Source organism: Labeo rohita, chromosome 18, assembly GCF_022985175.1.
Source record: "Labeo rohita strain BAU-BD-2019 chromosome 18, IGBB_LRoh.1.0, whole genome shotgun sequence".
In the NCBI taxonomy this organism is placed as follows: domain Eukaryota; kingdom Metazoa; phylum Chordata; class Actinopteri; order Cypriniformes; family Cyprinidae; genus Labeo; species Labeo rohita.
The window spans coordinates 17,113,128-17,137,671 of NC_066886.1; the positions used below are offsets into that span (position 1 = coordinate 17,113,128).

Genomic DNA, 24,544 nt, shown 5'->3' on the forward strand with positions numbered 1-24,544 from the left:
TTCTGAATTTTTTATTCATCAAAGAAATCTGAAAAAATTCTACTCAACTGTTTTCAACATAATAATAATAAATGTTTTTTGAGCAGCAAATCAGAATATTAGAATGATTTCTAAAGGATCATGTGACTGGAGTAATGATTCAGCTTTGAAATCACAGAAATAAATGAGATTTTTACTGTTTTTGCTGTACTTTGGATCAAATAAATGCAAGTTTGATGCAAGATATTAAAAACATTAAAATCTTACTGTTCAAAAAAACTTTTGACTGGTATTGTATATTGTAAAAAATATATTATTTGAATAAAATCAAATAGTTGCAAATGGTAATGGTGCAGTACTTGTTTCAGTTATGTATGACTAAAAACATGCATGTTTTACTAGTTTATTAGTTTAAATGAATTAAATCTGTATAATACAAATAGGAGGACTTTTATACTCAAAAAATCTTAAATTTAGGGCTTAATATGTTTTGTTTTGTTTCGTTTTGTTTTCAAATGTCAGAAAAATTAGCTTCTGGTCAAAAAAATTTAAAGCAAAGTGAAATGAAAAAGTTCCATTTTAAATATATGTTTTGCTAAAGTTTTTTATATTTTAAAACAAAAATGTGAATTTTGTGTGATTGAATGTTATTTGCAGCTTATTACTTAAAATGAAAATTCAGTCATTAATTACTCACCCTTATATCTTTCCAAACTCGTAAGACCTTCATCTTCAAAACACAAATTAAGATATTTTTGATAACAAAACATTACGGTTGAACCACTGGTGTCACATGAACTATTTTAACAATGTCCTTACTACCTTTCTGGGTCTTGAATGTGTCAGTTGCATTGCTGTCTATGCAGGGTCAGAAAGCTCTCGGATTTCATCTAAAATATCTTAATTTGTGTTCCAAAGATAAACAAAGGTCTTACGAGTTTGGAACGACAAGAGGGTGAGTAATTAATGACAGAATTTTCATTTTTGGGTGAATCTCTATAAGTGTTTGTTCAAATAGTGTATGTGTCTATGTGTGTGTGTTTAAAGAGTACTGTCAAATGCAGTCTTCAGCAGTCTTTGTCAAGAGACGCTGTGAGTCTGTAAGTGTTTGTCGGGCGTCAGTCTTGTTGATTGACAGCGACGCTGCAGTGTATCTTGCTCTGCCAGCACAGAAGACCAGACGGGTACTGAGCAGTGACTCAGCTTTCTGTCTCTCTTCTGTCTGGGCCAGCCTCAGTTCCTTGAGTCAGTCATTGAGCTCAAACTCAACTCAAATGTGGGCTGAGTACTCAAATAGTCGAAATGACTAAAGACACATCCCTAGTTTAGATACTATAAACATGAATAGAAATAATCTGGAGTGACAATACAGCTGTCAATCCCAAACACTCACTGTGTGAATGTAGGATGCATAAACATGTATTTAGTTTACCCATCTTTTAAGCCTGTCAAGGCTTTTCTTTGACATGCGTAATGCGTGTCGCCCAATTTCAGCCATAAAGATTGAATAGTTAGCTGTCACTGCTGGTGATGTTGTTAACCAAAGCACCAAATTGGGATCACGGCAGGATCTTTGAGTTGTCATAGCAGCCCAACGCTAATGAGACTAGTGTCAGCTTGAGCTGGCAGTCAGCAAGGCAGAAAATTAGACTGTGATAGTCCAGGATAAAAACACCATTCTGAGTCATTTCTTTTCATAACTCCATGTAGAGACTCAGAGTGGCTTTTCATTCTCATAGATGCCCTTATGTTTGTTTTCCCTTTTTCCTTTGCCAGAGATGTCTTGCGTATACCATTTGTTTGGAGCTTTGAATGGAATCAGTCATGCTTACGCCTTCGTTTCATATCCGACTGTTGGAATGTAGGATTCATATTTTCTGAGAATCTCTGTAGGCTTTGTTTTGGTCCAGCTTATGTGCACATGTGGCTATTTGAGTAAATTATCTGCAACACGGCCACAAAGTGCACATGCAATTTGATCAGTCGCACAAACCTTTTAGTACCCTTTGTTTGGGTAAATCATATAGTTTGAAAACCTTGTGCTTGTGCAGTACTTCAAATCATAGAAGTATTTTTAAAAAATCATTTACTTCTGGATAATAATAATTCAACTGAAGGCCACTTAACTGTACTTACAGAAAGCAGACTTTCTTAAAACACCTTTGAAAAGTTTTGTATTTTGTGAAATGTCAGATTCAAGGCGTTTCTTTTTCAGCACATTTTTAAATCATTGTTTTCATAATTCTTTGTCATACATTATAAAAGTACACTTATTTTGATTTTAACTTATATTTAGGCACATGTAAAGTATTTTATTGTAATTTTAACTGTATAGTGTGCTACTTGATGTTACATTTCAGTTTTAATAATTTATTAATTTAGTATATTTTAAATTTACTAAATTGCATCTTCATTATTACTTCATTATTAAATGACCCTAGACCACAAAACCGGTCATAAGGGTCAATTTTTTACATTTAGATTTATACATCATTTGAAAAGCTGAATAAATAAGCTTTCCATTTATGTATGGTTTGTTAGGATAGAACAATATTTGAAAATCTGGAATTAAAGCCTTTAAAGTTGTCCAAATTAAGTTCTTAGCAATGCATATTACTAATCAAAATTAAGTTTAGATATATTTATGGTAGGAAATGTACAAAATGTCTTAATGGAACATGACCTTTACTAAATATGGCATAAAAGAAAAATCAATAATTTTGACCCATACAATGTTTTTTTGGCTATTGCTACAACCTGACTGGTTTTGTGGTCCAGGGTCACAAATATGTTTGGAAATACAAATATATATAAATTCATGACATACAAATTAATATAAATTAGAAACATTAGATTTTAGTTTGTAAAAATATAATTAATTACTTTTCAGTGTATTCGGCAGTACACTTTCACCATATTTCAAAAAACAACAGAAGTAATTATGCAATTACATTAAAGGTGTACTTAAGTACTACTTACGTGGGCCAAAAAAAAGCACTCTAAAGTTCAGATTACTGCATTTAATATAAATGTATAAACTATAATACATTTTCATGTAATTGCAATTAGCATTCAGTTATAAGAAAAAGTATATTCTCTTAAAGTATCTACCTTATTCTTCAACGCAGAGATAAGCATGTGGGTGAGACCTTTGGTTCATTAGATGCTATAGAATAACAGTGTGCAGTAAATAGTAAAACTGTAATACAAAACTGGTGTGTTCATAATAAAGATAATACATTAATATAATATGGTAAGAAACACCATTTTGCAATATCAAGTAGCAAAATGTGCTGTTTTGTAGAGCTAAAAATAGCTGGACGCAGATGAGACCGGAGGTCACACCCATAAAATGTACAAATGGCCATGCCCACTCCTACAGTAAAAATAAGTTGGATATTATTTCCATAGGAAATTTTTTTTTTTTTAAGATTTATTTTTGGCATTTGGTGGGAGAGAAAGAAGGGGGTGGGATCAGGAAAGGTCCATGATCCGGGATTCGAACTCGGGTCACCCGCAGCGCAATGGCTATTGGCACCGACCATATGAGATTTTTTTAAAAGTATGCATCTTTTTCCACAAGAGACTGACTCACATCTAACTATTAGAATAAATGCATTCCCAATCATTACACAAACAATTACATCTTTAAATACCGTAGATACTATCAGGACTAAAGGAGCAGCTGTTCATGATAAAATGCAGATGGAGATTTGTCTGTTGTAGACTTTGAGTGTCTGAATGCAAAGAGCCACTAGAGGCTATTTCCTTTTAGTCTGTGCAGCTTGGATATTATTAGTCTGACTGCAGAGAGAGCTCCAGTCAAGATAGCCAGGCTCCCAGCGGCCATGTCTTCTCCAAATGTAGATTCACTCAGGGCCTGATTTAATCATGTCACGTTTAGACTGCTATATATGGACAATTTGAAGATGGAATTAATTTTTCATGGTGGTACTGAATCATATTTTTGTTCCACAGTTCTTGTTTGAAGAAACCAAGCTATGCGTATTTGCGAAGTTCAACAGATTATTTAGTGCTCATTGTAGCAGCCTTTGCTTATAAGTGATATTTAAAGTGATAGTTCATACAAAAATTACCGACCATCATGTCGTTCCAAAGCTGTAAGACCTTTGTATGTCTTCGGAACACAAATTAAGATATTTTTGATGAAATCCAAGAGCTTTTGGACCCTGCATAGACAGCAACGCAACTACCACGTTCAAGGCCCAGAAAGGTAGTAGGAACAACGTTAAAATAGTCCATGTATCCATACATATAGTAGTTCAACCGTAATGTCATGAAGCTAAGAAAACAAAAAACTTGAAAAAGGACAACTTAGAAACTTTGTTTTGGTAAGCCTTTCTCTGTAAGCATGTGAATAAATGAGCGTGTCAGATGTGACGTGATAAGGGGATCTTATTATAATATTTACGCCCCTTAATCTACACGTTTCCACCCACTGCACCGCCATTTCGTTTTTTCGCAAGCGACAATGATGTACCAGTTTTAACACCATGGTGAAAGTTCAAGCAAAGAATGCTAACTGTTCTGTCTTTGGCTGCACAGATGAGCACAGAACACTATTTTGGAGTCCCAGCCTCAGAGGAGACAAGAGCAGTGAATTTATTGATTTATTTACTGTATATTACACTGCTGCCACACAGATCTAATACGAACATGCGATTTCTTTCCCAACTGTTTACCTTCACAGACATAACCGATTGTTTTTGTAACTCACGTGTGTTTTTTAACATAAACTTGTGTGTGTTTGACAGTTTAAGCGCAATAAGACATGAACGAGAACATTTCTAAATTTCTGTGTGCGTGCTTTGGATGTGTATGCTCAGAAAACCGTATATCGGAAGTTTAAACTAATATGGTTTAAAACGCATAATTTTAGCACGATAAAATTGATAATCAAAACCAAACAGATGTTTTTTTTTTAGCAGAGTGTTCGAGGTACGAACTGTAAAGACACAGCTCTATTCTGGAAAAGGGGACAGGGTACAGGGTTGCCAGGTTTTCACAACAAAACCCACCCAATTGCAACTCAAAACTAGCCCAATTACGTACCTAGTAAAATTCGCATTCCAGGGGCTAAATATTACTTTATTGGGGTCACTTCAACCTGCGGACATGAAAAACTACCAGTGACAACAGTGCTAAAGTAGCCCAATTCCGCTGAAAAACCACGGACCTAGCAGTAGCATTTAAAGAGACAGGCATGAAAACAGCGTGTTTCCGCTTCCTTTTAAAATTAGCATTTTCAAAATCCTATTATAATATTATCACCCCTTAATCTGCGCGATTCCACCCACAGCTTTGTCATTTCGTCTTCGCGAGCGACAACGGTGTACTAGTTCTAACACCACTGCAAAAAAAAAAATCGAACAAGCATGCTAACTGTTCTGTCGTTGGCTGCACAGATGAGCACAGAACACTATTTAGAGTCCCAGCTTCAGATGAGCAGTGGATTTATTGATTTATTTACTGTATATTAGGCTGCTGCCACTCATATCTTATATAAACATGCAATTTCTTTCCCAGCTGTTTACCTTCACAGACATAATCGACGGTTTTTGTAACTTTTGTAACTTTGTAACTGTTTTTAACATAAACTTTACAGTTTAAGAGCAATAAGACATGAAAGAGAACTTAGTTTAGTACTCACTTGCCATGTGACAGCTGCTTTCTATTTGTGTGCTTCAGATGTGTGAGCTCAGAAAACCGTATATCAGAAGTTAAAACTAATATGGTTTAAATTGCATGATTTCATATGCGATAGACATGGTAATAAAAACCAAACAGATGTTTTTTTTTAGCCGAGTATCTGAGGTACGAGCTGTAAAGGCATAGTCCTATTCTGGAAAAAGGGGCAGGGTTGCCAGGTTTTCACAACAGGACCTGCCCAGTTGCTACTCAAAAGTAGGCCAATTCCATTTCGGGGGATAAACTACCCGCGGCAACAGTGTTCAACTTTTGATTGGTAGTGTACAATAAAGTCTGTGAAATTATGAAAGATTTTCAGGTTACACAGAGTGCCATTTGAAAGTTTGGTAAGGTTTTTAATATTTTTTTAAAAAGTCTGTTCTGCTCACCAAGGCTGCATTTGATTTTTAAACATACAGTGAGAGCAGTAATATTGCTAAAAATGATTTAAAAATTTCTATTATTATTATATCAAAATATAATTTATTCCTGTGATGGCAATGCTGAATTTTCAGCAGCCATTACTCCAGTCTTTAGTGTCAGTGATCCTTCAGAAATCATTTTAATAAACTGATTTGGTGCTCAAGAAACATTTCTTATTTTTATCAATGTTTAAAACAGTTATGCTGATTAATTTTGCGTGGAAAAAATATTCATTATTAATGTAAGGCATCCTTTTGAATAAAATTAGTATTTAATTTCTGTAAAAAAAGTCAACAAAACCCGCCCAATTGCTACTCAAAACTAGCACAATTGCACTTCAGGGGTAAAATACACGTTTTTTGGTGGCATTCCCCTGGTAAAATTCCCATTCTAGGGGCTAAATATCACGTTATTGGGGTCGCTTCAACCTGTGTACATGAAAAACTACCTGCGGCAACAGATTTAATGTAGCCCAATTCTGCAGAAAAAACGCAGACCTGGCAACACTGGGCGGGGAGCAGCAGCTCATTTGCATTTAAAGTGACATGCACAAACACATGGTGTTTCTGCTTCCACTCAAAATGCATTTTTAAAATGATATAAAAATGATCTGAGGTTTTGAGCTGAAATTATACAGACACATTCTGGGGACACATGAGACTTATATTACATCTTGTATACAAGGACATTATGGGTCTCCTTTAAACAAATAACAATTTACATGATTAGGAAATTTGCATTGTAAGAATGTACAAGGAGACTTCAGATATAAAAATGTTGACTCGTTAGGTGATGTTTTCTCATTAAAATCATACGACTTCCTATTAATTCAATAGAATGTATTGGAATACTAGGGAATACGAATATGTCAGTGTGGTGGCTTCACTTTTATGACTTTTAGTGGGTTGCTGTGCAGTTGCTGGTTTGTTATGGGTGGTTGTAAGGGCGTAACTGCTGTTCTGGCTGCTAAGGAGCTTTGATTGTTTTTGGTGGGTTGCTATGTGGTTGCTGGTGTATTGTGAAGTGTTGTGATCGTGGTAAAATGTGGCTCCTGCAGCTTAACAAAACTAGAGTTGTAAATCTAAAGAAAGACTTATTAAGATATATTTAGTTTCATGAGCTTATTCCCTCACATGTGAAGGCTGGGTTACTGTATGATCAAGTGCTGTGGAATGGTGTTAATCTATGAGACCTGACATGTGATCCAGCAGCATGATAACAGCATCATATAATGAACTCATAAAACCTCCCTGACCTTTGCACATGCCATGTTTTTGCCACACAGAGACGAGACAGACCAAGTGAACGTTTCTGAGAAACTCAAGCAGCAGGCTGTTCCTCAAACCAACCACATCAACAGCTACGTGATTCCAGAACCCGAAGTCATCCAAAGTGAAGTGCTGCTGGAGGAGAAGCGGGAAGGATTTGTTGGAGAAGTGGAGATTGAGGTTGCTCCGAGAGAGATGGAGCAGGCGAGGGGGAAATCTCCAGCAAGCAGGATAGTGGAGGTGGAAGTTTTAGCTCCAGGGTCAGCACCAGTATCCCAAGTTCCCTCACGAGCACCTTCCAGGGCCGTCTCGACCCCGCCAGTGCTGAGGAACGGTACGCCTGTAGAGCAGAACGGCATGCCTGGGTATCAAAGGGGGCCTACACCGTCTTCTCAGACTCCAGTTCAGGTGCAGAGGAGGAGTACACTGGAGCAGGTGGAGAACTGGGTCAAAGTACAGAAGGAAGAACGCCAGGGGTGAGTATGCACATCTGTCACATATTTATGCACACAAGCTGAATTTGGAATAGTGTACTTTTCTTATTATTTCTGCAATATAATGATACTGCAGTAGTAATTGGAGTAGTATGGTGGTATGTCACAGACACAGTGAACAGACAGTAGTTAAAGAGTTAGATGTTGTTGTGAATTATTATGAGATATATCGCCCCCAAGTGGTTAAAAGCATAATAAATCACCATCACAGAAAAGCACCCAATATTCAGTCTGTCAAATAGACATAAAATGGCATATATAATGCATTTTACTTTAGTACTGAGAAATACTTCTGAAGGAATACAAGACAAGCCTTGCGCTTTTTTATTTTAGGCATCAGATGTTTGAGTTGTGAAAATTGGAAAACATTTTTGATGAAACAAGACATTTTATGTTCTTTAGAATAAAATACACCAATCCCTAAGCAAGACTAGGGTTGTTTATTAAAATACATACACTGTGATTTTAAGTTATGGGTCAGTAAGACTGACTGATTGATTGATTGGAGGACCAAAGTACTCAAAATGAAATAATCAAATAAATAATTAATTCAATAAAACAACAATAATGCAGTTTATTTTGTAAAATTCCAAGATATAGTTAAAATATTTCAAAGCATTTTTAACATTTATAATAATAAGAAATGTTTCTGAAGCACCAAATCAGCATATCAAAATGATTTCTAAAGAATTATGTGACACTGAGGACTTGTGTAACAGTTGTTAAAAATGCAGCGTTGTCACCACGGGAATAAATTACAAAAAGAAAATACATTTCTTTATATTTTCTTTATATTTAAATATATAAAATAAAAAGTCAAGTTATTTTAATTTGTAGTAATAATTTAAAATTTTACTGTTTTTAACTGTATTTTTAACCACAAATTGTGCATAAAAAAGTATATATATATATATATATATATATATATATACATACACACACACACACATACACATATTCAAGTCATTAAAATGTATATATTTTAATTATATATATTTATATTTATATATATATATATATATATATATTATACTTTATTTTGGAATTGACTCTAGTGACCCTGAATATCCATTTATTTTGTCAAAATTATACAACAGGGTCTGTGGTCTGTGACCCTAGACCGCAAAACCGTCATAAGGGTCCATTTTTTTATTTATACATCTTCTGAAAGCGAAATAAATAAGCTTTCCATTGATGTATGGGTTGTTAGGATAGGACAATATTTTGCAGAGATACAACTATTAGAAAATCTGGAATTTGAGGGTGCAAAAAATCGAAATATTGAGAAAATCGCCTTTAAATTTGTCCAAATGAAGTGTTTAGCAATGCATATCACTAATCAAAAATTAAGTTTTAATATATATTTCAGGAGGAAGTTTACAAAATACAGTCATGGCCAAAAATATCGGCACCCTTGCAATTGTGTCAGAAATTGCCTCCAAATGAAGTTCTTAGTAATGTATATTACTAATCACAAATTAATTTTACATATATTTATGGTAGAAAATTTACAAAATATCTTCATGGAACATGATTTTTACTTAATAGCCTAATGATTTTTGGCATGAAAGAAAAATCGATAATTTTGACCCATACAATGTATTGTTAGCTATTGCTACAAATATACTCGTGCTACTTATGACTGGTTTTGTGGTCCAGGATCACAGTGTTAAAAATAATAATAATTTGGTTATCACAGGTTTGTTCCTACTGATGGCACAATACCACGTCGGACGCCTCCCATTCATCCGAAGTATGGCACAATAGATAAGTACCAGTCTTTACCAAAGGCTGTACGGCAAAGCCCACCAACGGCTCACCGTCAGATGTCCAGTGAATACAAATATTCCCATGACCGGCTTAATCACTTCCAGATGACCCACGGCCACACCCAACGACCCGCGACGCATGAAAACACAGTGTGGCAGCTCTACGAATGGCAACAGCGACAGCAGTATCGGCACGGAAGCCCCACCGCCCCCGTGTACACTCCCGCTCCAGACTACTCCACCGCCGTATCCTCCACCAGAGTCAACTCGGACATTGCTCGCTCCATTTCTGTACCTCCAAACCTGGCAGACATCCCTCCACCTGGGCCTCCTGGGCCCAGACTGCTGTCTCCACGCAGACCCCACACGCCTGCAGGACGGGTTACAGTCAAACCTCTGGAGGACAGGCCCACCGTGGAGGTGCCACCATCAAACTCTCCTCACCGTGTACACTCCTATAAGGTGAGTAGGTGACAAAGGAATTTATAATGTTACAAAAGTTTTCTATTTCAGATAAATGCTATTCTTCTGAGCTTTCTATCCATCAAAGAAACCTGAAAAATTCTACTCTGCTCTGCAGAGCAGCTAATCAGAATATTAGAATGATTTTTTTTCTGAAGAGTAATGTAACTGGAGTAATTATGCTAAAAATTCAGCTTTGAAATGACTGGAATAAATTACATTTTAAAATATATTCACATAGAAAATAGTTATTTTAAATAGTAAAAATATTTCAAAATTGTTCTGGTTTTGCTGTACTTTGGATCAAATAAATGCAGGCTGGGTGAGCAGAAGAGATTTCTTTAAAAAACATTAAAAAATCTTACTGTTCAAAAACTTTTGACTGGTGGTGTACAATGAAGTCTGTGGGTTTATTAAAGATTTTGAGGTTACACAAAGTACTATTTCAAAGTTTGGGGTTTGTAAGATTTTTAATATTTTTTAAAAAGTCTCTTATGCTTGCCAAGGCTGCATTTGATTTTTAAACAGTAAGAGCAGTAGTATTGCTGAAAATATTACAATTTAAATATCTGTTTTGTTTTTTATTCTAATACATATTCAAATAGAATTTATTCCTGTGATGACAAAGCTGAATTTTCAGCAGCCATTACTCCAGTCTTCAGTGCCACATAATCCGTGATTAATTTTGTGTGGAAAAATCCTGTTGAACAAAATTAGTTTTTTTTTTTTAAATAGTATTTTTTTTTAAAGTAGTGCTTTTAATGTCACTATGCATTATATGAACGACATTAGCTTCTAACCATTTTCAAGAAACAAAATGTAAGGTTTAAAACTCTACTTTAAAAGAAAATTGGTCGAGCATGCTTTTAGAGACACTATGATGGATGGTAATACTGCTCAGAAACTCTTGATCAAATAACACCAGCCTTCAATGTTTTCAAACTGGCAGTATTAGTCCATCTGTCTCCAACAGAGTTGTAATTCAGCATGAATTATCAGTGGTGCCTCTGTAATGGAACGAGTGCCAGACTCAGAAAGTGCTTGAGTGGGATGATTTTTCTGTACTTCATTTTCTTCACTTAAAGTTCCTGTGTGTGTCCCTGAAAAACCTTGTAACCATCTCAAGCTAGTTTTCAACCAGCAAGCACATATGTCTAATCAAATTAATGACATCAAATTTGACTGAATGCATAATGATTATTAAATCCAAATATGTTGTATTTCAAAGATTTTACACTATTAAAAGTATATTTTGGTGTATACTGTCATTTTAACTTTTATGTACACTAGGGGTGGGTGATATACCTGCAGACACGATTTTTTGTTGCTAATTTTTATTTAGTACTGAATAAGATACTTCACATAAAAGACATTTAAATATAGCCTACAAGAGAAAATAATAGTTGATTTTATAAAAATGACCCTGTTCAAAGTTTACATACACTTGATTCTTAATACTGTGTTGTTACCTGAATGATCCACACCTGTTTTTTTGTTTAGTGATAGTTGTTTATGAGTCCCTAGTTTATCCTGAACGGTTAAACTGCCCACTGTCCTTCAAAAAATCCTTCAGGTCCCACAAATTATTTGGTTTTTCAGCATTTTTGTGTATCTGAACCTTTTTCTCACTCATATATAACTATTTAAGATGGTTCAAATGCTCACTGATGCTCCAGAAGGGAAAACAATGCATTAAAGGGGTCATCAGATGCTAAGTTCACTTTTACATGTTGTTTGAACATTGATGTTTGTTGGCAGTGTATGTGCACATCTATAATGATAAAAATCCATGCAGTGGTTTTTAATTAATCTGTAAAAATAATATTCTCTTTTTCAAATCGAGCCATTCTCAGATGCCTGTCGTTGTGGCATCACACAGACAGAGGCTGCTCCCACAATAGTTGGTTGACATAAGCGTTTTACCTCAGATCAGCTGTAACAGCCCGACCTCCATGTTTTGATGCCGGAGCAGGGATGTAAAGTAGACAAGAATTGAGCGATTGAGGTGTTGTGTTGCTGGATGTAATAATGAACGTAGTGGTCGTCATTTACTCCCGACATCTGAGCTGCTAAAGATACAGTGGATTACATTTGTTTGTGAAGGGAATGCGCCTTCCGATCTACATATATCTGTCTATGTTCGCACAAATCATTCATGATCCAGCTTCACTTACAGCAGAAGTGAGTATAAAGGTTTTTTTATGAATCTTTGTGATCACCTTTCCTAATAATGTGCTAGTTAGCAAGTTTAGCAGCTAAACGTGGCTAAATGTGGCTAAAGTAAACAGGCTCGTCACTCCACAGAGAGAAGAGAGGGGCGGGGCGAGCAGAGCTCATTTGCATTTAAAGCAGCCTCATTAGAATGGGATGATTTTTGCAGAGCTGATTTTGACAAGGTAAAAAGGATGTTGTTTTACACAACCATTGAGAATTTTTAACCAAAGTATATTATAGACTTTTCATTAAGACCCTAAAGAATCATATTAACTTGTGGAATATATGCATCCAATGACCCCTTTAAGAGCTGGGGGGTGAAAAATTTTTGAATTTGAAGATCTCTTCTGTAGCTTCTGATGGGCAGTACTAAATGGAGTAAAATATTATATTTAGTCCCTCAGTTGTTCTCAGAGTGAAAAAATAGATCTCAAAATCACACAGTCATTGTTGGAAAGGGTTCAAATGCACAAAAATGCTGAAAAACCAAGGAATCTGTGGGACCTGAAGGATTTTTCTGAAGACCAGTGGGCAGTTTAGGATAAACATGGGACTCATGAACAGCTATGACTGAACAAAAAAAACCCATAGCATTCAGGTAACAACACATTATTATGAATCAAGCATATGTAAACTTTTGAACAGGTCATTTTTATAAATTCAAGTCTTATTTTCTCTTGTGGACTATATGTAAACGTCTTTTATGTGAAATATCTTATTCAGGTCAGTACTAAATAAAAAAACAACATCCGTCTTATTTTGGTAAAATCATTACCATTTTGTAGATCCTGCAAGGTGTATGTAAACTTTTGACCTGTGTGTTGACAAGAGCACATACTGATTTCTAATATCTGTTTTTTCCGATTAAGTTTATTTAAATGTGTTCATCTCTTTTCTTTTTTTATCATTCTGCAGTCGGCCACAATAGAGAGACGGACAATGCCTCCATCCGGCTACATCACACATACAGTCAGTGCACCCAGCCTGCACGGAAAAACAGTAAGACAATTTTCCCACACAAATTTCTTTCCTAGGAAGAAAATATTTAGCAATTACAAAAACTTTTAAAGTAGATTTTAAGGTTTACCAAAGAGTCTATAAGATATCAGCTATCAAAGTGGCGTAAAATGAATTACACCCAAAAAACCTCTGCTGGTGGAGCCGGTCCTCTTCTTTTCAGTGGGCATTTGTGTAAATAATCTGATCACATAACTCTCTCTCTGCCCTGATCGTACCCTCACAACCTGTGGTCCAGCCGGAGGAGCTCACCCTTCTCCTCATCCAGTTACGGAGACACCAGGCCATGATGGCAGGTGTGCGCAACAATGCGCTGGCACACCTCCAGCAGTTGTCTCGGGTGAAGGTCAGGGCTCGGCCTGCCCAGCTAGCACCTCTCATTACTAGCGTGCCTCTGCTTCTGTTATTTACCCCGCCTGGCTCTGATGTAGCTCCCTTGGCTTTGTTACATGATGCTTCTTTGTATCGTAGCATGGCATGTCATGCTTAGGGGCTGTATCTGGCTGTCCCACCATCGGCATGAATTGTATATGTAACTGGTCTGAAGCATTATGCATACTACATGAGTATGCTTCGCTGTTGCTCCAAGTTTGAAAATACAAAGATCAAATGTTTGCTTGCATGAAGTAGTAGGTGTACGCTGGAGTCTGTGATCCTCTTGAAACCTTATCTGAAGAAGATTATTCAACAGTAACATCATAATGAACATGCACTGATATTGGTAGTAATACTGTATGTGTTCAAAAGTATGTTTCTTTAAGTGTAATTACTTTGGTTTGTACTGAATGCTTTGGCATCAAGGACTGAGGTAAAGTTAATGGAATATTTAGTAGCACTTTACAATAAGATCTCATTTGTTAAAGGAAAAGTTCACCCAAAAATGAAAATTCTGTTATTAATTTCTCATCCTCATGTTGTTACAAACTCGTAAGACCCTGCATAGATAGCAACTTTTGTGAATATGTGTTGATAACTGACACAGAATAGTAGAAATTGTTGAATAAAGTCGTTATTTTTGTTTTCTTTGAACACCAAAAGTTCTCGTAGCTTCATAAAATTAAAGTTGAATCACTGATGTCACATGGACTATTTTAATAATTTCCTTACTACCTTTCTGGGCCTTAAACGTGGCAGTTGCGTTGCTGTCTATGCAGGGTCAGAAAGCTTTCGTATTTCATCAGAAATATCTTAATTTGTGTTCTAAAGATGAACAAAGGCCTTACCGGTTTTTGGAACGACTTGAAGGTAAGTAATTAATGACAGAATTTTTATTTTTGGGTGAACTGTCTCTTTAATTGTTAGTTCATGTTATCTAATGTTGTTAACTAATGTTAACAAATAAAACCTTATTGTGAAATATTACCAAATATTCTTTTCTTTCCAACCTAATCTAAAGTAACACTCATAAAAATCATTTTCTTAATCTATACTTTTGTTTTTCTGTACAAAAATATAAATCCCTAAAACAAACATACATTTACTTGAGAAGCAAAATTACGTATTAATTAAGACTTATTTTTGCTTTATGCCTAGGTTAAATGTTAAAACCTATTATTAAGTTTATGCTTAAAACAAACACTATTTGCTGCCAAAGGGGGAAAAGTGAACTTATTTAAATATATGCTCTATAAAATATATATTGTATTCTCTTACTATCTTACAAAACATTCCTTCTCAAGTAAATTTACACTGCTGTTCAAAAGCGTGGGGTCGGGGTGATGGATGAAGAAATATTCTGATCAAAAGTAAGAGTAAAGACATTTATGGGTCAGTATTACCATAGAGTGCCTTTCAACCCTCACACTCAAAAATGTTGGTCTTAGTTTCAGATTTGCTTAATGTCATGTCATAAATAGTAGACACTCAAGTACTACAGAAACATATTAGCTGAGCTCCCACATATTTTTAGATAATTATGGGCCATTATTCAAAGCATAAACCATAAGATACGACTGTCATAGACATATATATTACTGTTAAATACGTTTTCATTGCAATATTAAGATGCAAAAGATATTTTCTGAAAGGTATAATGTCCCTTTCCTAAAACAGGGTTTTCTGTTTGTTTTAAAATTATAAATACATAAAAGATTTTATGTAAACCATGTGTTCTTAAAGAATCATACAATTCGCACATGTATTTTTTCTTACTTGGAGAAAACTGTGATATTTGGATGCAGTTTTTTGTTTGAATGTTATTACATGTTATTATACAGATATGAATTATTATTTAAAATATTATTTCAAAAATATCAAGATGACGGGTGGACCAGCACATAAAGCAGAACACACAAAGCATGACAAAATATGACAATTAAACATTTATTCAACCTTGAAAAAAATAATATAATAATAATAATAATAAATAATATAATAACATTCTTAATTACAGTGATATACACCCCCCCCCAATTCATTATAGTGTTTAGCAATATTAACTGCAAATGAATGGTATGTCCACCCTGTTATGTGTATGTCCACCCTATAGAGTCTAAGTGGCCGACAGGGTGGACATTTTGGAACAATGACAGGGTGGACATTTTGACCTTCAGTTAGCATATCAGCTTACAACGAACTTTGACTAGCTAAATGGTTAGTCTGGTTGTTGAAGAGAATTTGGTATATTTAAACTTACATATTTTGAAAATACTGTATTCTAATAATTTCTAGAATTATTTTATGTCGACAGGGTGGACATGTTAAGCTTTGGCAAAGCAAGAAAGTAAACACATATGTTGAAAAGTCACAAACTTACTCACCTCAGCCGTTGAAATTCCCGCCACTGATGTCACTAAAGGGGATGGCCTTTTCTTAAAGGGGCAGATTCCCCAATATGACAGGGTGGACAACCATTCAAGGGACATTGACAAACTCTTCATTTTTAGTAAATAGTTAGTTTTTTAACCAAATGATCAATATACTCAAATTGAATATTCTCTTATTTAACAAAATATTTACAGGAGAATAACATTTTTACATTTTATGGTTTGACTATATTCTACTATATTCTCATTAACTCTCATTAAAAGTTAATGAGAAGTGCATGGGACATAGCAAAATAACATGCATCCTCTTACACAAAAAAATAATCTAGAAAATGGATCTAAACACACCCTTTCATGATCATTATTATGTTATCATGGAAAATGAGTTATGCACAGGATACCAAAAGGCACCCTACAGTGATATTGACCCTTATAATGTTAGAAAAGTGAGACTAAATACATTTATAGTGTTATAAAAGAAATACATGCTTTTGTTAAAAAAAAAGAAAAAAAAAAAGAATCTGCTAGCTTTGCCATCATAGGAATAAACTTGATTTTCAAATATATTAAAATAAAAAACAGTCATTTTCTTTAAAAAAAATATTTTTTTAAACTATATTTGTAGTATTTTGATTAAATAAATGCAGCCATTTTGGGTATAATAGACTTATTTTAGAAACATTTTACAAATTTTACCAACCCCAATCTTTTGACCGGTAGTGCATATAACTGTCTCTTGCATGTAAATGCGAACAGTGTGCAACCAGAGGGCCTGTGGTATCAAGTTGATAGAGTGATATGTGTAGTATGTCCCAAAGCTGGCATAACAGGTGCATAGCCAGCTATTGCTTTAATGCTAGTGTAGTGTTAGACTGAAGTGTGTGGTGGATAAATAAAACAACTGATTACCCTATTGAAAAAAAAAACGGCATGTGCTGATAAGGTATGTTTTGAAGCATGTCGGCTGGTTTGAGCTGGTTTAAGCTGGGACCAGGACCAGCTCAAACCAGCTACCATGCTTGAAAACACCTAACCAGCATTTTTCAACAGGGTAGTGTTAATTAAAGAGTAGAAGAGTGTCATTTGAAATGTTTTCCCTACTGCTTACAGGCTGATGACACATACATGCACTTGAAGAAGGACCTGGAGTATTTAGATCTGAAGGTGGGACCTCTCCATTTCTGTCTCTCTATTTCTGTCTTACCTTCTTCTGTATTAACACACTAACACAGCACAGAAACCTCACTTGAGGCGAGGAATCAAGAATTTGCTTTATTTCAGAAATTGATTATATTTAGAATGCATAAACAGAAATTACAAAGTCTTAAAATGGTAATAGTAATGATCCAGTCAAAGGCTATAACTGTCTATCTCCGTTTGCCACAGATGAAAAGTTTAGAGCCATTGATCCTCATGGTTCACAGTGTGTTACAAACCTGCAGTGCGGGGGGTTTGAGACCACTCTGGAACGTAAGCACTGTCAGCATCCAGAGTGTCCGCATTCCCATTGCTTTACACGGTGCACATAGCTTTGTGTTGGCACAAGCCTGGCACCTGCACGCCTATCCTTCCTGCCTTTCGTGAGTGGTATGTTGTGCTGTGGGATGTGTTGTGTGATTGGATCAATGAGATGGCAGGTCTGGATTGGATGGGCAAGCACAGTGCATGTGCAGGGAATGGCCCACATTTAGTCAGCCGATTCTCCAATGCATTTTGTGTCTTTCTTTATCAAACTATTTATCTCATAGGATCCATCAGTATGATATCTTATGTGTAGCTTTCTAGGTGATCCATATGCAGTAGAATACTTCTATGAAAGTTCTTGTATGACCTGCAGTATCAGTGTTGGGAAAAATATTTCTTAAATTCTTAATTCTTCTTGAAACAATCTAGAAAACTTACTAGCTTCACTACAAACTGCTAACAAAAACTAGTTTTTTAACTACATTGAATGGGGCAGTTTTCAATTATATAATTATTGTATAAAATGATTTCTTTAAAAAATTTTGACTTTATTTCTCGCAATTGTGAGTTTATATCAGGCAGTTCTGAGGAAAAAAAAAGTAAAAATTGTGAGTTTATATAGATAAAAACTCACAGTAACCTTTTTTACTTTTTATTCAGTGGTGGAAACAGGCTTCAATATTAAACTGTTCAAAAGTGATAGTAAAACATTTATAATAATGTTGCAAATTATTTCTATTTTAAATAAATGGTGTTGTTTTTAACTGTCTATTCATCAAATAATCCTGAAAATCATAAATATGGAATCTAGAAAAGATATTAAGCAGCAAAAAAACTGTTTTCAGCATAGATAAAAATAAGAAATCAGCATGTTAAAATGATTTCTGAAGGATCATATGACACTGCAAACTGGAGCAATGGTTGTAAATAAAAAATAAGTTTTTATTTAAATGAATTTAAATTATATACATTGTAATATTGCACAGTATTATGGTTTTACTACAGTTTTGATCAAATAAATGAAGCCTTGGTAACCATAAGAAATGTCAAAAACATTTTAAAAAATCTCCAAAACTTGTGAAAAGCAGCATAACTGAACCAACAAAAACTTTTATTAAACTTTATTTATTGTTAATATTATACTAATAACTACATATCATTTTAAATTCCGGTTAAAAGTTTCCTTACACCTTGCAGAATCTGCAAAATGTTAATTATTTTACCAAAATAAGAGGGATACAGAATGCATGATATTTTTTACTTAGTAATTAAAACTGTTATTTAGGCAAAATGCAAAAATGTACATATCTTTATTTTGTTCAAAAGTTTACACCCCCAGCTCTTAATGCTTAGTTTTCTTCTTCTGGAGCATCAGTGAGCATTTGAACCTTCTGTAATAGTTGCAATTGAGTCGTTCAGTTCTCCTGAGTGTGAAAAGATGGATCTCAAAATCATACAGTCATTGTTGGAAAGAGCTCAAATACACAAAAATGCTGAAAAAACAGAATTTGTGGGACCTGAAGGATTTTTATGAAGAACAGTGGGCAGTTTAACAGTTCAGGACAAACAAGAGACTGAACAACTATCACTAAACAAAAAAAAAAAAAAACACAGCTGAGGATCATTCTGGTAACAACACAGTATTAAGACTATATGTGGACTATATGTAAACATCTTTTATGTGAAATATGTTATTCAGGTCAGTACTAAATAAAAACTAACATGCTTTTTTATGATCCATCTTTTTTTTGTAAAATAATTAATATTTTTCAGATTCTGCAAGGTGTATGTAAACTTTTGACCTCAACTGAGCATATCATTACAAAAGGAAGACTTAAAATGCCGATTTAAATCATTTTTAATGTGCATCTGTAATTCTGTTTTCGATCCATTTCATTTAAATGAATCATCCAGATGATTTAAATTGGCCTTCCCAGCACTATTTGAAAGAAAGAAACGTTCAAGTTTGACTCTTCTTGCTTGGCTGCAAGGCTGTGTGTAAAATAATGTGAAAATAAAAAGGATGCTGTTTTGAAACCAGTTAAGCTAAGTTGTAGCTTTGCTATTTTTAGTTAGTTCCTCCCCCACACTGTCCAGTTCATCTTTGTCCAGAGCATTGGGTTTCTTTTATGAGTTTACCATGCAGCGTTTTCTGTGGAGGCTTTATTTTAGACATTGCATTTATGTCCCACAGCTGTATTCTGTTGGCATGAAGATCGTGAGACACCATTCTGCCATTGTGCTTCCAGAAAGCTTCAGCTCCTACATGTGTGCATTACAAATGAAGAATACTGTTTTAAAGCTTCTCACTGTGATTTTCTATAGTGTCCATTGTATAGTGTTGGCCTTGCTTTGCTTGTGTTGAATAGTTGTATTTCTGTCTGTGGAGCATTAAGACAAGGAGGCTTTTCTGTGAATTGTCTAATAGGTGAGTGGGACAGAATCTCTGAAGGGACGGCCGGCAAAGCCAGTGAAGGTGGCGGAAAGTGATGTAGATGTGAGTATAGAGAACAAATCAATGATTGCTATGCACAAAACAACATTTATTAACATTATTTAGCTCAATTTCCTGGTCTATAATGCTTTGTTTCCTACTGCAGGTGACACTGAGTCGATTGTGTGAACAAGACAAAATACTGCAAGAGCTTGAGTTCAGACTCAGTGGACTTAAGGATGATAAGGTGAGGGAAATTTTCTTTAAAAAAAAAAAAAAAAAGCACAGCTTTTGCTTTGATCTTGATGTTATGGGTATGTCAGAGTTAATTTCATTGCTCTTTCGTTCTAGGACAAGCTTGAGTCTGTTCTGGATGTGTCCCACCAGCAGATGGAGCAGTACAAAGATCAGCCGGCTCACGCTGAGAAGATTGCCTACCAGCAGCGGCTCCTTCAAGAGGACCTGGTGCATATTCGAGCTGACATTTCTAGAGTGTCAACGGTGAGTATATTACTTGATGTAGACCTATGGTGCTTTCTATCTCCATTAATCCATATTTATGTAAAATTAATTACAGGACATTAAGATTTAAAGTGCAACAATTTTAGAAAAACAATTTCGGTGTGTAGTTGTTTTCTGTAATTTAACATTCTAATATACATGTGCATCTCAATAAATAAGAATGTTGTGGAAAAGTTCATTTATTTCAGTAATTCAACTCAAATTGTGAAACTCGTGTATTAAATAAATTCAATGCACACAGACTGAAGTAGTTTAAGTCTTTGGTTCTTTTAATTGTGATGATTTTGGCTCACATTTAACAAAAACCCACCAATTCATTCAATCTCAACAAATTAGAATATGGTGACATGCCAATCAGCTAATCAACTCTAAACATCTGCAAAGGTTTCCTGAGCCTTCAAAATGGTCTCTCAGTTTGGTTCACTAGGCTACACAATCATGGGAAAGACTGCTGATCTGACAGTTGTCCAGAAGACAATCACTGACACCCTTCACAAGGAGGGTAAGCCACAAACATTCATTGCCAAATAAGCTGGCTGTTCACAGAGTGCTGTATCCAAGCATGTTAACAGAAAGTTGAGTGGAAGGAAAAAGTGTGGAAGAAAAAGATGCACAACCAGCCGAGAGAAACGCAGCCTTGAAAGGCTTGTCAAGCAAAATCGATTCAAGAATTTGGGTGAAATGGACTGAGGCTGGGGTCAAGGCATCAAGAGCCACCACACACAGACATGTCGAAGAATTTGGCTACAGTTGTCGTATTCCTCTTGTTAAGCCACTCCTGAACCACAGAGACGACGTCAGAGGCGTCTTACCTGGGCTAAGGAGAAGAAATGGACTGTTGCCCAGTGGTCCAAAGTCCTCTTTTCAGATGAGAGCAAGTTTTGTATTTCATTTAGAAACCAAGGTCCTAGAGTCTGGAGGAAGGGTGGAGAAGCTCATAGCCCAAGTTGCTTGAAGTCCAGTGTTAAGTTTCCACAGTCTGTGATGATTTGGGGTGCAGTGTCATCTGCTGGTGTTGGTCCACTGTGTTTTTTGAAAACCAAAGTCACTGCACCCATTTACCAAGAAATTCTAGAGCACTTCATGCTTCCTTCTGCTGACCAGCTTTTTAAAGAGGCTGATTTCATTTTCCAGCAGGATTTGGCACCTGCCCACACCGACAAAAGCACCAAAAGTTGGTTAAATGACCATGGTGTTGTGTGCTTGACTGGCCAGCAAACTCACCAGACCTGAACCCCATAGAGAACCTATGGGGTAATGTCAAGAGGAAAATGAGAAACAAGAGACCAAAAAATGCAGGTGAGCTGAAGGCACTGTCAAAGAAACCTGGGCTTCCATACCACCTCAGCAGTGCCACAGACTGATCACCTCCATGCCACGCCGAATTGAGGCAGTAATTAAAGCAAAAGGAGCCCCTACCAAGTATTGAGTACATATACAGTAAATGAACATACTTTCCAGAAGGCCAACAATTCACTAAAAATGTTTTTTTTTGTTGGTCTTATGAAATATTCTAATTTGTTGCAATAGTGAATTGGTGGGTTTTTGTTAAATGTGAGCCAAAATAATCACAATTTAAGGAACCAAAGACTTAAACTAATCAGTCTTTGTGTACTGAATTTATTTAATACACGAGTTTCACAATTTGAGTTGAATTACTGAAATAAATGAACTTTTCCACAACATTCTTTTTATTGAGATGCACCTGTAATATAATTTAATTAATATAACATATTATAATATCCATCCATATGTCCATTCTCCAAAGCACTTGTCATATGTAGGGTCACAGGTAATATAATACAACATTTAATATAATATATAATAGGTAATTAGGTTTATTGGTGTAGAAAAAGTTTTAACTGTTCATATATTTGTATTGTTCAGGAAATGGAAAAAGCGTGGGAGGACTACAGCAGGCTGGAACAGTCAGTGGAACAACTGAGGGACGTCTTGCAGACTCAAATGAACCACTGCACATCACCTCAGGTCTTTTTTTCCTCTCTCGATTTCTTAATTCTTTTTTACAGTCCATGATTGTCTCGCATCTGTTTGATTAGCTGCCTTTTTTATTCATTTGAATATAAAATTATGCAGTCACCTTTAGCTAGAATCAGTGTTATTTAGGTCTGTGTATCTCTTGGTCATTTGATTTTCTACTTAGAAAGACATAAAGAGAAATGAAAAAACGTTTCTTTTGTTTAAAAAATGGAAAACAAAAATTTAGCTTGATTTTAGGACTACTTAAAGGAGAAGTCCACTTCCAAAAAGATTCACATATAATGTACTCACCCCCTTGTCGTCCAAGATGTTTATGTCTTTCTTTCTTCAGTTGTAAAGAAATTGTTTTTTGAGGAAAACATTGCAGCTTTTTTCTCCATATTAAAAAAAAACAAGATTTACATTTTTTGCCACATTGCCCAGCCCTAGCTTCCGCTAACTATTGTATACGCGTACATGAGAGTGGCGTTCCAGCAGATGACGTAGAACATAGGCGTAAGCTCTGGTAAGAAAATGCTGTGTTTTTGTTCTCAGGAGAAAAATCAGTTGAGGAGGGAGCTCTGGAGGATAGAGGACGTGATGACCGGACTCAGCTCATCCAAAGAAACCTTCAAAATAACCATAGACTCAGTAAAGAACCCTGGTAAGAATGGACTAGTTTAGGCTAATAAACCTACTACTACTGCTTGTTCTTATTAATATAACTCTTGCTTTTGTGCTTGTGAATGTTTGTGTCCAGAGAGAAAACTTGTGCCTTCAGTAATAGAGTCGACAGTGCCTTCTCGGTGCATGACCCCATCCGCAATCGAGGTGCGGTCACCCCAACGCAGTCTTACCTCCAGTCCGTTATCACTGCCACTGGACAATGACATTTTTCAGCATCATCACTCTATGCCAAAATGGGTATGTGGTACTGTACTGGTGCTGTTCCTAAAAATCACCCAAAAATGAAAATTCTGTCATTAATCACTCACCCTCATGTTGTTCCAAAACTTTAAGAGTATCGTTCATCTTCGAAACACAAATTCAGATATTTCTGATGAAAGCCAGAGCTTGACACATATCAAAGACTGACTTGAAGGAGTAGAAATTGTTGAATATCAGTATTTAGTGTCATAAAATTACAGTTGAACCACTGATGTCACATGGACTATTTTAATGATGTCCTCACTACCTTTCTGGGCCTTGCACGTGTCAGTTGTGTTGCTGTCTATGCAGGGTCTGAAATCTCTTGGATTTCATTAAAAATACTTTAATTTGTTTTCCGAAGATGAGTCAAAGTCTTACGGGTTTGGAATGTCATGAGGGTGAGTAATTAATGCAGAATTATTTGGGTGAACTAGCCCTTTAACTGTTTATGTGCATAACATTGCTTTTTAGGAAGATGATGATGCTCCACCCAGACCACCTTTGCCCCTCCTCTATGATGAGGACATACCCCCTGTTGTCCCGCCCCTACCTAAAGAAACATCAGTCATCAGACACACTTCTGTGCGTGGCCTCAAGAGACAGTCTGATGAGAGGAAACGTGACAGAGAAAGCAGCTATGTTAATGGAGATTGCAGGGTAATTTATCTCAGCCGTTTCATAAAGTTCGTTGTCATCAGTGCTGTTATTGTCAACTAAAACAATTTTTTAATATATTATAAATATTATAAATACATATTGGTGGAAAAACTTGAAATTAGAAACTAACTGAAATAAAATTGCTGAAACAAAAACGGAAAAAAAATGACAGAAGCACATAACAGAATTACTAAAACTTAAACTAAAATGAAAATTGAAATTCTAACATAATTGAAAATATGAATAGGTTATGGAAGCCCGTTTCTGCCACTGAATAAAAAAAATAGCGACTTTTTTATCTCAAAATTCTGACATTTTTCCTCGCAATTGCGAGTTTACATCTCACAATTCTGACTTTTTCTTTGTATCTCAAAATTCTGAGAAAAAAAGTCAAAATTGTTTGAAACAAGTCAGAATTGCGAACTATAAACTTGCAATTGGGAGATACAAACTTGCA

General features: G+C 35.5%; 1 protein-coding gene across 12 annotated transcripts in view; it reads left to right on the forward strand.

The window, feature by feature from the left end:
• Positions 1-24,544, forward strand: part of plekha7a (pleckstrin homology domain containing, family A member 7a) — a 119,721-nt gene that overhangs the window by 84,481 nt on the left and 10,696 nt on the right. For 8 of the 12 annotated variants that reach the window (XM_051135019.1, XM_051135021.1, XM_051135024.1 and 5 more), the window contains 13 exons: positions 7,397-7,855; positions 9,573-10,104; positions 13,234-13,317; positions 13,574-13,681; positions 17,211-17,264; positions 17,487-17,570; positions 19,993-20,061; positions 20,165-20,245; positions 20,350-20,499; positions 22,408-22,509; positions 23,056-23,164; positions 23,261-23,424; positions 23,902-24,087. In XM_051135019.1, coding sequence (XP_050990976.1) covers positions 7,397-7,855; positions 9,573-10,104; positions 13,234-13,317; positions 13,574-13,681; positions 17,211-17,264; positions 17,487-17,570; positions 19,993-20,061; positions 20,165-20,245; positions 20,350-20,499; positions 22,408-22,509; positions 23,056-23,164; positions 23,261-23,424; positions 23,902-24,087 — 2,182 coding nt within the window. The remainder of the gene's footprint in view (positions 1-7,396; positions 7,856-9,572; positions 10,105-13,233; positions 13,318-13,573; positions 13,682-17,210; positions 17,265-17,486; positions 17,571-19,992; positions 20,062-20,164; positions 20,246-20,349; positions 20,500-22,407; positions 22,510-23,055; positions 23,165-23,260; positions 23,425-23,901; positions 24,088-24,544) is intronic. The other 4 variants (XM_051135026.1, XM_051135027.1, XM_051135022.1 and 1 more) reach the window with 3 other exon arrangements.